This window comes from Lycium ferocissimum, chromosome 5 (genome assembly GCF_029784015.1).
Source record: "Lycium ferocissimum isolate CSIRO_LF1 chromosome 5, AGI_CSIRO_Lferr_CH_V1, whole genome shotgun sequence".
Taxonomy (NCBI): Eukaryota; Viridiplantae; Streptophyta; class Magnoliopsida; order Solanales; family Solanaceae; genus Lycium; species Lycium ferocissimum.
Genome location: NC_081346.1, coordinates 64,873,446 through 64,890,259, shown reverse-complemented (window position 1 = coordinate 64,890,259; position 16,814 = coordinate 64,873,446). Strand labels below are relative to the sequence as shown.

General features: G+C 31.5%; 1 protein-coding gene across 1 annotated transcript; it reads right to left on the bottom strand.

Annotated features, from left to right (window-relative positions):
• Positions 1 to 6,753: 6,753 nt before the first annotated feature.
• On the bottom strand, positions 6,754 to 11,914 carry LOC132057085 (protein NRT1/ PTR FAMILY 5.6-like). The gene is made up of 4 exons (XM_059449524.1): positions 11,582 to 11,914; positions 9,234 to 9,451; positions 8,022 to 8,566; positions 6,754 to 7,741 (listed from the first exon to the last, which is right to left on the bottom strand). The coding sequence occupies exons 1-4, from the start codon at positions 11,736 to 11,738 to the stop codon at positions 6,868 to 6,870; spliced, it is 1,794 nt and encodes a 597-aa protein (XP_059305507.1). The 5' UTR covers positions 11,739 to 11,914; the 3' UTR covers positions 6,754 to 6,867.
• Positions 11,915 to 16,814: the final 4,900 nt, after the last annotated feature.

Genomic DNA, 16,814 nt, shown 5'->3' with positions numbered 1-16,814 from the left:
CACCCCCAAATAAGGGCAATCATGCAAATCGCTTCCCCCCCCCCCCCCGCCCATTCGAGAAAAACACTCCCTACCAACTCCCCAGAGAGCCCACTAACTGCTATTTCAACTCCCTCTTCCAATCCGTCGTTATTGCATCTACTTTCCTACTCATATTTCTTTCCTTTTACTTTTTGGCAGAATATATAATTAAATCCTAATTTAGTAAGTTTGAAAAAAAAAAGTAAGTTTGAAAAAATATATATATATTTAGATTTAGCAATAATTATAATTTTTTTCCTTTTATTCTTATTTTGATGATTTATAGCCATATAAATTTGTGGCTTATTTTAGACTATAAATTTTAAAAAATTTCTTTTTATCCTTAAATTTTGTGTATAGTCAAATATCATAATATAAATTGGGATGGAGAGAGTAGTATTTTCTCGTTTCAGTTTAATTGCCTTACTTTTCTTTTTAGTATGTTTTAAAAAATACTTTCCTTTAATTTCAACATTCTAACAGAAACAAATTCAGAATTTGAAGTTTATGGGTTCCTACTAAGATCTCAAGTTAATATACAATAATAATTGGATTCAAAATGAATGAAATATTTATACATAATTAGTTGGTTTTAATATTTACTGGACTCCCACGCATGATATGTGCTAGATCTGCCACTGCATTCTACATGACATGTTTAAATTCAAAGGACATTTTGAACATTATACAGATTTTTAAAAGACCACAAGATTAAAAAATTTCTCCTTTTTAAAAAAAAAATGAAGGAATCCGATTCAAACTTAACTCTATTCGTAATCCTAATTATAAATGTAATGCTCCTCCTAGAATTAGATTAGTTAGAAATGTTCTCCTTTCTGTCCAATATGATTGATGAGCAGCCTGTTAATTAATACTTACTAAACATAATATTGTTTTAATCAACTTCACTTAGTTGAATACATGGGAGTGAGGTGAAATAGGAGAGAATCAAGGTAAGTGAGGCAAAGAAAATAAAAAAAACTACTAAAACTCAATGTCACACGAAAGGCAACTCTTCTCTTGATCATTTAACATAAAATCACCAAAAAAAAAAAAAATCTAACATAAATTCAAAGTATAAACTAAAATGTTAGCTTTTGTTTCCAAAACGTGTTGAAAATTTATTTCAATCAATTTTCAACAAAAACCTGCATCTGTGCGGAATTCTTTTTGTTCAATTTCTATAAAAACTGACAATATAATTTCTGTTTTTTGTTTCAGTTTTTTTTTTTTTTTTTTTTTTTAAATAAGCAAAATGCCAACTAACGTATAAAAGTGGAAACATATTCTAGCGCTCAGAGCTTTAGTTTAGTGAAAAGAACGCACCATGTTATGTTTGGATATATTAGATGTCAATGGCAGAGTCAGAATTTTCATCAAGAAAATTCAAAATATGAAAAAATAAATACAGAAAGAAGCCAAGGGCATTCAACAATTACTATATATACGTAAAAGATAACTTTAACCTAGTAATTTTTCAACCAAGGGGGTTCGAATCCCCTTGGGAGACCCTAGAACCACCCATGGTAGGCAAATGCCACGGCTTTAAATCCTGTCTTGCAGAAAAATACCCAATATTTAAGTGGAGAAGGATAAAAGGATGGACTCATTATTCATCGAGTTTCAATCGCGTGCTAGTGGCCCTCGACGATTTCTTGATTACAAAATGAAAGTAAAAAAATCCTGGAGCACTCACTAATAATAAATTTCTAGTATATATAAGTGCGGTAGGGGTACAAACACAGCTACCCCCGCTTGTACCAAAAGCTTTAAAAAATGTACCCGCAATGAATGCTTGTATCATAAGCTATATAAATTGTACAGTTTAACCAACTACTTTTTTATCCCACGTGGACATATGTCATTGTACTGAATATTTATTCTATCCTCATGTATACACGTATGCACCTCAAATTTAATTCTCCGACACATTTATTTCCTCCGTGCACTTTTATTTGTTCGTAAATGAAGTACTCAACATTACTTTTTGAATATTTATTCTCTCGTCATGTATACACATATGCACTTCAATTTTAATTCTCTGAGACATATTTATTTCCTCCGTGCACTTTTACTTGTTCATAAATGAAGTACTTAACATTAAAATTATACACGCAATGAATGCTTGTACCAAAAGCTATATAAATTGTACACTTTAACCAACTACTTCTTTATCCACGTGGACATATGTCATAGTCGAATATTTATTCTATCCTCATACATATACGTATGCATTTCAAATTTAATTCTCCAACACATATTTATTTCATAAATGAAGTACTCAACATTACTTTTCGAATATTTATTCTCTCCTCATGTATACACATATGCACTTCAATTTTAATTCTCTGACACATATGTATTTCCTCCGTGTTCATAAATGAAGTACTTAACATTACTAATATATATATATATATATATATATATATATATATATATATATATATATATATATATATATATATATATATATATATGTCCAAATTACTTGTTCATTTACAAAACCAAGATAAAATTAATTAAACTTTTTTCATCTTACCCTTAGGAATAAATGTTCTTGAAAATAGTCAATTTTGATTAGAATGTATTTATTGGAGAGAGATAGAAGTAAGATAGTAAAATACATCTTTTATCTATGATTTTTTAAGAGGCTTGCAAAAGGAAAAGTGACAAGTAATCTGGGACGGAGGGAGTATATATTTTACCATAATATTAATATTTATTGGTGTAAGCCTCAATAGCCTTCGAAAATGATTTGAAAATGAGTAATTAATGTGAAGGATAAAATTAATAATAAGAACAAAAATTTCTTTTCCCATATTACTTGGCCACATTATTAAAAATATATGTCCAAATTACTTGTTCATTTACAAAATCAAGATAAAATTAATTACATCTTTCCCATCTTACCCGTAGTAATAAATGTTCTTGAAAATAGTCAATTTTGATTAGAATGTATTTATTGGAGAGAGGACGAACAATAGCAATGAAAATTTGTACCAAAAGTTATATAAATTGTACAGTTTAACCAACTACTTTTTTATCCCACTTGGATTTATGTCATAGTACTGAGTATTTATTCTCTTCTCATATATACATGTATGCACTTCAATTTTAATTCTCCTACACATATTTATTCCCTCCATGCACTTTCACTTGTCCACTTTTGACTTTTCACGTTCTTTAAGAATTAATAAATGAAGTATATATTTTATCATAATATCCATATTTATTGGTGTATAGTTTCAATAGCCTCAGAAAATGATTTGAAAAAAAGTAATTAATGTGAAGGATAAAATAAGAAGAACAAAAATTTCTTTTTTTAACGTCGACAAGTGAAAGTGAAGTGAGGGAGTGACTTTTATCCCCGTTTTCCTTCTTTGTCAATACTTTACTTATTTTACTCTCCTTTGCATTCCCTAATTATTATATCTTTCTAATTTTGATTTCTTTGTAACAATTCTTTTTATCTATAATTGTTAGTATAAAAAAATTATAATATATTTTTTAATTAATTTAATAAGAATATTTTATTAGTTTTGCTTTTAAAAAATTCAATATATACAATAATGATTCTTATGTTTGGATCTGAATAGTTAATTAATTATAATGAATAACAATACGTCGGTATACATATAAGATATTAAAGAATTTAAAAGAAAAATCTAGAATCAAAATAAATCTAGAATCAAAATATTAATTTTCCCTCATATTCTTACTAATTTTCTTTTTCACATCGATAAACAACTTTTACTGTCATGACAATGAGACAAAAGTCCGACTCTTTCCATCCCAAAGACTTAATTCCATCATATGTTTTTAAATTTTAAACGCCATTTTTCAAAATATTAATTTTCCCTCATATTCTTATTAATTTTCTTTTTCACATCGATGAACAACTTTCATTGTCATGACAATGAGAAAAAAATTCGACTCTTTTCATCTCAAAGACTTAATTCCATCATATGTTTTTAAATTTTAAACTCTATTTTTTAATTGTAACTAAAGTGATAGTACATAAAATACATTTTGTATATCTTGCTATATATAATAACAATTAGAATATTTTTAAAAGTTATTTTCAAAATACAAACCTTAAAGACATAATTAAAGTGAATGTAGTATTAATGTCAAGGTGCGATGCGCGCATTGCTAGTATAGTTATAAAGGGATAACTTGTCTCAAATATTTGCAAGACTTGAAGAAATGATCAAAACATCCTGCTTCTACCAAAAGGTAGTACACAGTAGAAATTCAGTACATGATTCACCACTTAAACAAATTTAGCATGAATTGCCATCATATCCACATAGCAGGTCGAGACCCCTATAACTTGCAAGTCAGTCTAGTCATATGATTTTACACAACATATGAAACTATTATTTCACATGTCAAGTTTAGTTAGGACCATGAATCTTTCTTAACCCTTCATTAATACTCAACTAAGTGCATGAATTCATTGTACAAAAGTCACATAATCAGTTGTATTTCTTTTGACTATATATGAGAACATATCGATTCAGATAAATAGCAAAGGCATGCGACATCATTCTTTCTGACATTATTACATGAAAATGGGACCTCTGAGGCAGAAAAATCTTGATCATAAGTCAAGACAATTACGTTAAAATTGCGATTGGGACAGGTACATGGATCCATAAGAAGCCCAAATGAGTGTAATTTGTTTTTACAAGCTGGATGTGGCCCACAACAAGCCTGGTTGTAGGCCCAAATGTCTGCTTTTCCTGGTCAGCATCTATCTTGTCCTACTCCTAGGTTTGTTAGGTTTTGAATTTTCCACTAGATAACCTAACCATTGACCATCTTCAATCAGTAAACATTTGATAGAAAGTTTTTGCTATTGATAGACTATGGGGCCATTGTATCTGTTCGATTAACATTGCCAAATAGATATGGACATTGGGAAAGTTCTTATTCTTGAGTTAAAAATGAATCATTCATGAAGAAACACATTAATAATACTATAAATAGATTGTGCTTAACATCGTAAATAGAGAATTTATAGGTTCTTCCTGTAGTGGAAGACTGAAATGAAGCTGAAGTTATTGATCGGTGGCAGTTGTCACATTACGTCATAGCAATTTCCTATGTCAAAGTCTAAACCCTAGATTTTTATAGTAAAGATAGATAATATGAAACGTATTAAATAATAAACTAGGATTAATATTTATTACAAAAATTGAATTTACCCTAGTGGTCTTTTTAGAGTAATCCGAACAATTCAGAGTTAGATATCTAGGCCATTCTATATTCTTTTGGGAGTTCCACTGTGTAATTTCTTTGTTTATGTATTCCTAGAGTATGACTGTCTGACTTGTTACAATTGGATCCTATATTATGTACCGAGAATGAACATGTTATCTTGATAGAGATAGTTCTACTTCGTCATATATTTATTTTAATATTTGCAATATGAAATAGATTTAAGAAAAATTCCAATTATTATTTATACTTACATTTGAGTGCTTGTTCCAGACCAATTACTTTGATTGAATCCATTGGATTAAAAGTATTCCTTTTTTAACAAGGATATCTTGTTTCGACTGTGTTTTTTTTTTTTTTTTTGCCTTTTCAGAACCAATAGCTGCTGCTGGTGGTTAAAACTTAAACCTTTCTTTGTAAGGTCATGACACATTCATAGGTATTTTGGTAATTCTTGTGTATCAAGCTTTTGGACTTTTGGGTCGCTGGTTAACTAAAGATCTTAGGCCTTTTACTTGGGCCATTCTTCGGTGACTAGCCCATAATGAGGTGAAGGCCAATTTGAAATAATTACTTTTTTTTTGCGCGGATTGCCCTTTATTTGGGCTGGTCTTTAATTTTTGCCCTTCAAATTGGTGGTCTTTAAATTTTACCCCTTGCCTAACACTTCAAGGTTGTGGGTTCTAACCCCAGCTCAGTTAAAAGAAAAAAAAATCACAAGGTAGACTTTGCATTTGCAAATTTGCCCAACAAAATTCTACCTTAAATAGAATTTGCATTTGCACGGCGTAATTCTGCAAGTGCCAAATTACATGAAGGGTAGAATTTAAAGACCACCATTTTGAGGGGTAAAAATTAAAGACCACCCCCAGTGAAGGGCAATCCTGCAAATTGCCCAAATAATTACACATTTTTGCATGGATTTCCCTTCATTGGATGGTCTTTAATTTTTGTCCCTCATATTTATGGTCTTTAATTTTTGCCTCTGCGGCTTAATTAACGAAAATATCTAGATATGCTTGGCTCGCCATAAGTTCTGTAATATATTTATCTTCCGAAACTGAACTTTTGCCTGGCTCGGCACAAGTTTTGTAGGAATTAAGTTATGCGTCATAAGTTGTGTAGAATTTTTCAGATTATGTTGAGTGTTGAAAGTTTTGCCTTTTCCGACATAACTTGTGTAAATGTGATGATACATATGTCGAAGCTCTAACTATGTTGAGCGAAATCTAAACTTATGATTTTCTTCAAATTATATTAAATGTTGAAAGTTTTGCTTTGTCCGGCGTATCTTGTGGTATGTTATGATACGTATGCCGAAGCTAAAAGCTAACTATGGCGAGCGAAATTTAGTTTATGCCGCGCTTAAAATGCTGAAGCACAAAATTTAAAGTACTGCAGATCAGAGTATAATACAGCCTTGCATCATACAGGGGACTAATTGCAAGCCAACAATTTGATTTCTCAGCTTGAGAACTACTAAATTTAGTAATATACTAGGGAACAAACTTCTATAAGGAAGAGTTTATTGCTTCTTAAGAACCAAAATATATTGTACAGGGTAAATTTGCTTTCTCAGCTTGATGACTATACTAATTCAATAATGTACTACAGATCAATCTTCTAAGCCATTGCTTCACGATCATCGCCATCGTAACAATTAGCCACATCTGAAGTTCTCTTACTTTGCACATTCTTGTAGGAATAGCTCCTTGCAACTAAAACAAATATGCACAAATTCACTGCTGTTATTGCAGCTAACAAGAAGTAGAAATAATCCAATCTGCTGCTATTTAGATCCTTTCCAAACCAACTCTTGCCACCTTTTTCTGTGACATGATCCACAATTGTGATCAATATGCTACTCATGAAATTTGCAGCACCAATCACACTTAGGTAAAATGCAATGCCGAAACTTCTCATTGTATCAGGTACTTGATCATAAAAATACTCTTGCAATCCCACTAGCGCAAATCCATCTGCTATACCAACAATAAGAAATTGCGGGGCTAGCCAAAATACACTCATTGACATTGAGCCCTCAAGTAGATTTTCTTGAACAATGTTTAGTCTTTTTCTCTCAATCAAAGCTGCAATGATCATAGTTGCAATTGAGAAGATCATTCCAACACCGATCCTTTGAAGAATGCTAATGCCTCTCTCGTTTCCTGTTGCTCGTCTTAGGAGAGGTACGAGGATTTTGTCGTAGATAGTGACAGTTAGTATCATGCCAATAGCTCCAAGGCCATACATTGAAGCCGGTGGGATCTCAAAATCGTGAGTGATCTTCCGGTCAAGTGTCACACCTTGTTTGATGAAAAATGTTGAAGCTTGTGCTAGGCAAATGCCAAATGGTAAAGTGGTTAGCCAAATGGGAATCATGTTGATAAGTAGCTTCAACTCTTCCACCTTGGTCACAGTTGAAAGTTTCCATGGATTATGTTTCTGCTCTATTGAATCTTGTGTCTCATCAAAGATTGCAGCTTTATCAAGAAACCTACAAGTAGAGTGGAAATATGGTTTTCAGTATCATATACAATATAGGGAAAATTATATTTTTGGACAACTCAAGAAAATGATAGCCAACAAATGTATAGATTTTGTATATGTATAATATACATATAATATACATAAATATACAGATAAGATACATAATTAGTGTATATGTTTTGTATATTTTGGATAGCGCCCGTAATTAATTTCGGCCAACGGGCCAAAAATGGAAATATATAGAAATATTATAATCAAAGTAATTCAAGACTAAGTAGAAATCTTACTTCAGGCTTTTGGTATGACACAGCCTCCTTCTATTAGTTTCTGACTTTTGATTTTCATGTAGATAAGCAGGACTAATAGGATGTGGAAGACTTCCTTTTTTGATTGCAGCAACAAGAACTTGTAGCATTGTTGTTAAGGGACTTTCAGTAACTTTTCGATAACGATAGAACCGCCTTCCTGCACAGAAGATGACTAAACTAGAAGCCATAACTAGTGTGAGGATTAAATCTGCCACAGCCCAACTAACATGATCTTGTACATAAACAATCAGAGTTACACCAAGTAGTACACCAGAACAAAGTCCAAAACTCCACCAATTGAAGAAAGACATTTTCTTCCTTTTTTCTTGAGGATGGTCATCATCAAATTGATCAGCTCCAAAACTCTCTAAAGATGGCTTGTGTCCTCCAGTACCAATTGATATTAAGTAGATGGCAAAGAAAAATATCACTACATGGACCTTTCTTGGTTCTTGACAGAGGTCATCATTCCCACAGGGTTTCAAGCTAGGTACCACACTGGACATTGTTAAGAGAAGCAAGCCCTGATTTAAGTAGCAACAGATAAAAGAGATTATATTAGTTGTTTCATAAGAAAAGGATAATTTGGTTAACCAATCAGTATGAAGGACTCACTGATTCTAGGATCAAAATTTGTGTAATGTTTGTTTAGTAGGATTTCCAGAAAAGGTAATCTCCCATCTTTTAAGTAAAAAATATCGTTCCTTTGTCTCATTTTACATGGCAGTATTTGACTGAATACAAAATTTAAGAAAGAAAGACCAACTTTTGACAGATATCAAAAGCACCCTTTAACTTGTGGTCTTATAAACTTAAACATGTCATGGAATTTCTATGGCTATAAGAGCATGTCATTAAGGGTAAAATTAGAAGTCTGAAGTTTAAAAAGTTTCCAAATATAAAAAGAACTAATTTTTTTCAAACGGACTAAAAAAAAGAGTGTCCTATGAAAGGGTAAAGAGGAAGTAGCAGTCAAGTTCTTTTGACCAATTTTAGCTTATTTCACTTTTGAAGTTGATTGTTTATCAATCAGGCAGCGTGCCTGAGTGGACTTTTATTAATGGAGTAATCAAAAACCTCAAAGAGGAAAGTGCAAGTAAGGAGGACTAGACCTTACGTTATTAATACTAATGGCACTATTTGGTATCTATGAATAGCTCAAAATGTGATTACTGAATAAACTGTGATTACCAGTAGGTAGACAATAGTTGAAGCAAGAACTGTGTAAAATCTGCCCAAATATGCATCAGCAACAAACCCTCCTAGCAGTGGCATCAAAGTGGTAACTCCTGTCCAGTAGTTCACACTTTTTGCTGCAGTTTTGAGGTCTTGATGAATGACCTTTGTTAGGTATATGATCAAACTTGTGGCTATTCCAAAATAACTTAGCCTCTCACCGAATTCAATTGCTGTTATATTCAAACACAATCTCATAAGTTTCTCTACCTACATAATAATAAATAATAAAGGACACAAGATGTACAATTGCCATGTTCAACAAATAAATATCTAATTATAGCCCGCCAATTTAAGAATATGGTTTCATTTCGAAAAGCAACGGAAATGCTATTTAATTGAAAGAACAAGGAAAAAAACAGATACAAAGGAATTCATGTACAAATTGCAGGACTACCGGGGGCCCGGTAGAGACACGTGAAAAAATGACTAGTTGACTACATAAACCTTAGGTCGCTTATCATTTTTGGTTATTTACTGAGAATGTCACCTGGAGGGTGGATTATCATCTTTAATTAGTTTTTACCAAGTCTAATCACATATAATTGTGGTTCATTATGGTGGTAAACTTTTTCATAAAGATTTACTTAGTGGCCAGTGGCGGAGCCACACTATGCCGAGGGTGTTCATCCGAACCCCCTCGGCAGAAAAAAAATACTGTTTTTACAAGGTTAAAATTATTTTTTATGTATATATAGTAGATGTTGAACTCCCTTAGGCTTCTTCGTATATTTATTTTTTTATATTTTGAACCCCCTCAGCAGAAATCCTGGCTCCGCCACTGTTAGTGGCAATCAAGTTTGCTTTTCACTTATAAGATATGATAGTTAAGATGAAAAAAAATGTATTAAGAACAAATTGTTGCTTCTTAGATACCCCTTATCTAAGGTTTTAGGCCACTGGGAAGTGGAATCTAGGACAACTGCATTTGGAACTTATGCTGTGAATATGTCTTATGTTATTTTAGTGACCATAAATTTTTATTCAGTGGCTACACTCAACTTCAGAAAAAAGAGAAGAGGAGGTTAACAGAGGACCAATGAGTTACCAAACTCTGATCAAGTTATCAAAAAAGTATATTTCTTGATAACTTTAGTCTACAGTGCCCAAAAATTAGTGGTTCTCATTAAATAGGGTCTTTTCTCAAAAGTGTATTACTCCCTTCGTCCCAATTTATGTGATATAGTTTAACTGGACACGAAGTTTAAGAAATAAAAGAAGACTTTGAATCTTGTGGTCTAAAATAAGCCAAAGATATTTGTGTGGTTATATATCATCTCGTTAAGCGTGAAAAGTAAAGTTTAAAGTTAAATTATTACCAAATAAGAAAATGTATCATTCTTTTTAGGACAGACTAAAAAGGAAAGTGTATCACATAAATTGGGATAGAGGAGTACTATTATTCTTTTTACTGACAGAGGAATCACTGACTAGTCAAGTCCTGGGGGGGCCTAATTCTTCTTCTGCTAATCTTAGTAAGACTTAACTTATTGGAAGTGCAATTTAACTTGCCTTATTGTTCAGGTTACTAATTCCGGTTATTATAGATAGTTACATGTAATTATCTTTTAAATAAGTTGATAATGTAAACAACTTTTATACCATCAGTATGTAGAAATTTAAACTTATCTTAGTATGCGAAAGAGTACCAAAAAAGACACCTCAACGTATCATTTGTAGGAAAGAAAAAATCATCAAACATCCAGCACATGTAATTTGCTTTCTGTTTAAGGAACTTAACAGCACAAAAAGAGATAATAAGGTATGTTAGAGATAATAAGGTATATTAGAGGAGAAGATTTTATTTTTATTTTTTTACAGTAAGTGCATCTTGAGTGCTTCAAATGCACATGCCCCACTAAAGGAAGTTGCTTTCTGAAAATCCTTTGATGTGGAAATCTTTCTTTCCCATTAAAGACAAACATAGATCAAATTTTTAAAAAGTAAAGACACAAATTGGTTCCTACCTGAAATTGCTTTCACCACCCACATAAAAGTGGTTCTATGTGACAATATAAATATTGCCAAACTATCAAGTCATATAAAAGGTGAATAAAGATAACTACCCTAATAAGAGAAATTAGTAACCTGACAAATAAGGCAAGTAACTTTCTACACAGGTCAAATTTCACCGTTTGCGTAAAAAGTAAGTAACTTATACTGTCAGTAGATATAAGATAAAACCGAAAACTTTGCAACTAAAGAAAACAAATTTGTATACTTTTTGTTCTTGATCATTGAGATTTAAAGGAAAGTGAAACTTTTGTGTGCTTGTGACATTTCTTAGATGAATTTTTTCTTACCAATAATCAAGAAAGAGGCCTTCCATCCACCAGTTGAAGCCCTGAGAGGAACTCTTCCTTTGTAATCAACAGAAGAGTCATACACCCATTTTTCCTCATCAATATCTACTGATTCCTTCATCTTTTTCTCATCCATCTCAACATTCATCTTTTCCATTTCTCTAAGACTACAAAGAAAGATATATGTTGGTTAAGTTGGCAGCTTTTATTCTCCTTATATAGGAAGAGGAATCCCCTGCTGACTTTTGAGATAAGAAGTGCCAAAAGAATATAATGTTGACGTATAATAAAATTTCTTGTCAATGATTAAGATTAAGTAATGGAAAGTTAAGAAAACAAACAGTTCATTCCACTAAATTAAAGTAGTATCATTGGCCTTTAATACATTAGGAATGGCATCCTTATTGCTGTCAATCAGGTTCTCCTTTTAGGAATTCATATCACAAAAGTGGCCATGATAGATATTGTTGAGACTTGAAAAATAACTACGTTTTCACAGTTTTTTCTTATGCCAATGATATAATTATCAAATTCTGCGGAACTAGAAAACCAATATTAGCATGAGTTGTTGTAATACATCTTTCATTGGGTCGATGGGATTAAATCTCAACTATGTGTTGGAGTCTACAAATATTCAAAATGGATAAAATATTTGGTTTAGGTGCATTTGGTATGTAAGAAAATGCTCATCGGGGGAAATGTTATACCTTGACAAAACAATATTCAGCATCAATTTCCACATGTTTAATGCTAATTTGGTTATATATAGTAATCGCAAGGTGAAGAACCTGTTGGGAAGATAGAATTTTAGTAATAATTGTTGGGTGTGTGAATAAAGTCTCAAATTGATAGTTGTATAGATTGAAAAACTACATACTATAAGGTATGGGGATATTCTTGCGGTGAAGGATTTTTTGGAACACCGTGCAAGCGTAGCCCAACATGAACAATATCACAGAATGTTAGAAGTATTTTTGAGCTATGCTAGTCGAACAACTGGCATCAACATCAATGTAGTGACGTGAGTATGGAAATGGCGTGGGGCTCGGCTTTACTTTTACCATGCCAAAGGTAGATTGGCGATGCATTCGCACAAGAAGAAGTTAGTTCTGGGCTTCAACGACGATAAATACTCGGCCATGTGTGTGCAGGGCCCTTCGAGCGTGGGTTCGGCCAAGCCCATTAGCTTTTGTCCAAACCATATATTTGTATAATTTTTTTGTCAAATATGTATAAATTATTAATTAAGAACCCAGTAATTTTAAAGAATTAAAACCCCGAACCCACAAGATTCGAATCCTGGCTCCGCCTTTGTGTGCGTGGCACCCAGTTATCTCGGAATTGACCCGTGGACTTTAGTGATGCGTCATGTGAAATTTAGTTCTCGAGAGAGATTGTTAGGTGTGCGAACAAAGTCTCACATTGATAGCTGAAAAGATTAATATAAAGCTAGATATAGAGTGTAAGGATAGTTGTGAGGTCTTTTGGTAAAGAAGTGGTGCGAATTTGAGCCAACGTAGATAATATCACATAAATATTTTCCGGACTAGTTGGACCCAATAATAAGAGAACTTGATATTATAACAATGTCTACATGTTGACTTTGATGTCATCTCAAATATGACTTCCTCATATTGGGACATAAGGTTTCCTTTTCTAGTGAAATTTTTCTTCTTTGGCACTCTCAATAATTCAACGTTACCAAACACTAGCAATAGATTTCATCAAGGGAAATATCAAACATAGTTCTAGTTTAATTCATTATACATATGTAGTTGTATAAAATGGACCATGAATGTGTTTATCATTTTTAAAGTGAAACATGTCTCTATATATATGGACGGTATTGTGCAAGTAGTCGTAGATATTGATAAAGAGTACAATTATTGGTTGGCAACTTGACATTGTCAAAGATTTTCATGTAACTAATATAATTGCATTGAATTATTTTTCTGTTTTGTCGTCTAAATGTACATAATTTTTATTTAATCACATCAAGTGCATGTGACTCTTTTTTCATTATTTTTCGTCATCGTAGAATGATGAAGAAGAAGATGATAATAATGAAGGCTAGCTACTAATCCTATCCACCAACTAGATGAATAGCATTTAAATAAGCAAAACAGCCAACTGAAGTTGTCGATTTATTACTGGTCGTAGCAGCCACACATAGGGTAGCAGCTCAAATCTATAGCTTAGATTTGCTTTTAGAGCAACACCACCAGCTAAATTAACATTTAAATAAGGTGGACGAAACATCTACTTCCTCCGTCCCACAATGAGTGTCACATTAATAAAAAAAAATAAATCTCATAATAAGTTTCAATTTAGGAATGAAGATATAAATTGACTAATTTTTTTTCAACTTTACCCTTGGATAAAATATGACAACTTAAAGTAATATCTAAATGATGATTGGAAAAGCCATATAATAACTTTATATTATTGGATTCTCAATGTCAAAAGGATTACTACTTGTGCATGCTCTAATCAAAAGAATAAAATAATTTATTTTTATTATATATGAATAATTTAATAAACTTCACATTTATTATTGATTTCTTAATATGTGTGCTTTTTGCTAATTATGGGACGGAGGGAGTATTTTTTGATTTTTTTTTTCAACGGTAGTTTGTTACTGCTAAAATACATAGCTTAGATTTGCTTAAAAGATCAGAATCTTGGCTAATTATTATTTTATATGGTGCTAGTATTAAAATAAGATATTGGGAGGTCAATACTGAGTGAAGAAATAATTACTCTAGCATTTTAGCTTGCATATGACAAGAACTTGTGCGGTCTTCATGCAGCAGATTACTTTTTGAAAAATTGGGATTTTATGAGAACATCTTACCAATATCATGTGTCATAGAATAGTAAAACTTCTTTAATCATAATAAGAGATCTCGGATTCAAACTTAAAAATCAAATCTTCCTAATAAAATAAAAACACTTCATGTGGACTTTAATTAAGTCAATTAATTTCGAATATTGGATGGTTAAATCTTAATTTTTTTTTTATTAATTATCCTTTTTATGAAGGTTAAAAGGGAGTGGATGGAATTCAGGTGGGTAGAGTTGGAGGCAGAAAAAACCTATTAGCAGTCTATATTTACATCAAAATACATTAATAATTTTTGTTAAATATTGAAGTGGAAGTATATATTAATTAATAGTATATAAATGTAAAAATAAATAACATATACTCCTATATGTTATTCATTATAAACATCTTATAAATATTTTTATTGGGAGACTGGCGTGGAAAAAATAATTATTTTTTATCTTAATATTTTAAAATAATAAACATTTTAAATCAATTACTTTTAATAATCATGATAAGTAAAATGGATGGGAAGGAGTATGTGGCGGTAGATGTGGTAGAATATAAAAATAAAGTCTCGATAGTAGAGATAGATTCCCAGGTATTGATCAATCTTACATCTCATCATCATCTATGCATTCTCCTTACGTAAATGTGGTTAATGATTGCAGATCCCAATGAAGCATATTAATCGTGAAGGCAACAAAATGGTGCACACACTCACCAACTATGGAGACTCAGACATGAAAGCAGGCATGGATCCAGGAAAAACAAATATTTGGAATGTTCCTTCTGATTTTATGTTGAATTGGCTAAACAATGATCTTTTAGAGGTAGTATCGTTTAGATCTACCTAAATAAAGACAATTTATTTTTTTCTGTCCTTTACATTTATATCAGTTCTTCGTTTCAGCAAAAAAAAAAAAAAAAAAGAGGCTCGGGTCACAAGCACTCAACCTTTCTTTTGCTCTTGCTTCGATTTGCCTCCCTGAACTCGTCACTTACACTCATATTCCAAAGAAAATATTTTGGGGCTACAGAGATCCCCTATAGTAGCTGTTAAGAATAAGAGAAACCCTGTCATTTTTGTTTCAATATACTCTACCGATAGAGAAATACATAGAATTGACCATAATAAAATAAAAATTTAAAAGATATTGTTGAAAATATTGTTCATTTGGAAATTTCCGAAAAGCTAAAAAGAGCAGATTGATCTATTTTTAGTATGGCTACTAAGGATTTAATTTTCTCAAACCAACCAGCGAATACAATGATACATTTTACTTACTGTTTTCATGACAACAACAAAAATAAAAAGTATTTTTTTTTCCATGCATTTTCTCCAGAAGTGATCATGAGAATCTTAATCAATAGTCAAGTTGAGCAGTGTGAATGGTAAGCACAATAAAAGGTGGCTAATACCTTATTCATCCATTGTAGAAAAGTCGGCTATTGTATATATTGAGCCAGCGATCGAATCGATAGAATGTGATTTATGAGTGCAAGAATTTGATTCTTTTTAGAAGTGATATCCCGAAATAGGTTTACTTATATTATATCAATCACATCCAAAAATGACACTATAGTTTTATATTCCCCCTAGTGGCAAATTTACGGTGTAACTTATGAATTTACGTGAATTCAATAATTATAATATATGCTACTATTAAAAGATCAAATTCACTAAATATCTATAGAATTACTCCAGTAATTATAAACCCACCAAATTATTATTATATATTTTATTAATTTTAGATCGTTATAAAAATTCATAAACTTCAAATACTGAATGTGTCGATGTATCTGGTAATGATATCGAATCCAAAGAAGACTTAACTAGCAACTACAAGACAAACATTTTCAGTTGCAAAAGCATAATCATGATACTTAAAGGTGAATATTCTCGTATGAACTCATCTCTTTGTCGGGATAATAAATATTTACTTGCACTCGATATTTATAAAAGTATTAAATTAGGAAATTAAATTTACCTTTACTATTTACAAATTAAAGTAAAAATATATATTATTTAATCATAGTTAAAAAAAATTATATTTATATGAGACACATATATCTTGTATTTATTAATTTAGTGTAAATTGAATGGCAAGGATAATTATTTGGCCTAGTGGACGGTATTATGAAATAGCGTTCAGTGATAAGAATTGATGATAAATGGACAGTGATATATAAGATAGTGGCAAATGCAATGTTGAATAACGTCTCGATAATATGCATTTTTGCCAAACTAGCTACATTGGAAACATCATGATCTAACAGTTTAAACGAAGAAGACATGTTTGAAACCTACAAAGTATTTACGAACTTTAAAACAATAAATTAAGTTATATATACGAGAGATTGTCAAAATAGGGTGAGGGGAAATCACAAGTAATTTAACCACTCAAA

What these genes read in the sequence shown, in the direction of transcription:
- LOC132057085 (XM_059449524.1), bottom strand. Translation starts at nt 11,738, where the DNA reads ATGGAAAAGATGAATGTTGAGATGGATGAGAAAAAGATGAAGGAATCA. An exon ending in GGCCTCTTTCTTGATTATTG is followed by an intron (nt 9,452 to 11,581) that starts GTAAGAAAAAAT and finishes TGAATATAACAG; the next exon opens with CAATTGAATTCGGTGAGAGG. An exon ending in TGTCATACCAAAAGCCTGAA is followed by an intron (nt 7,742 to 8,021) that starts GTAAGATTTCTA and finishes CTCTACTTGTAG; the next exon opens with GTTTCTTGATAAAGCTGCAA.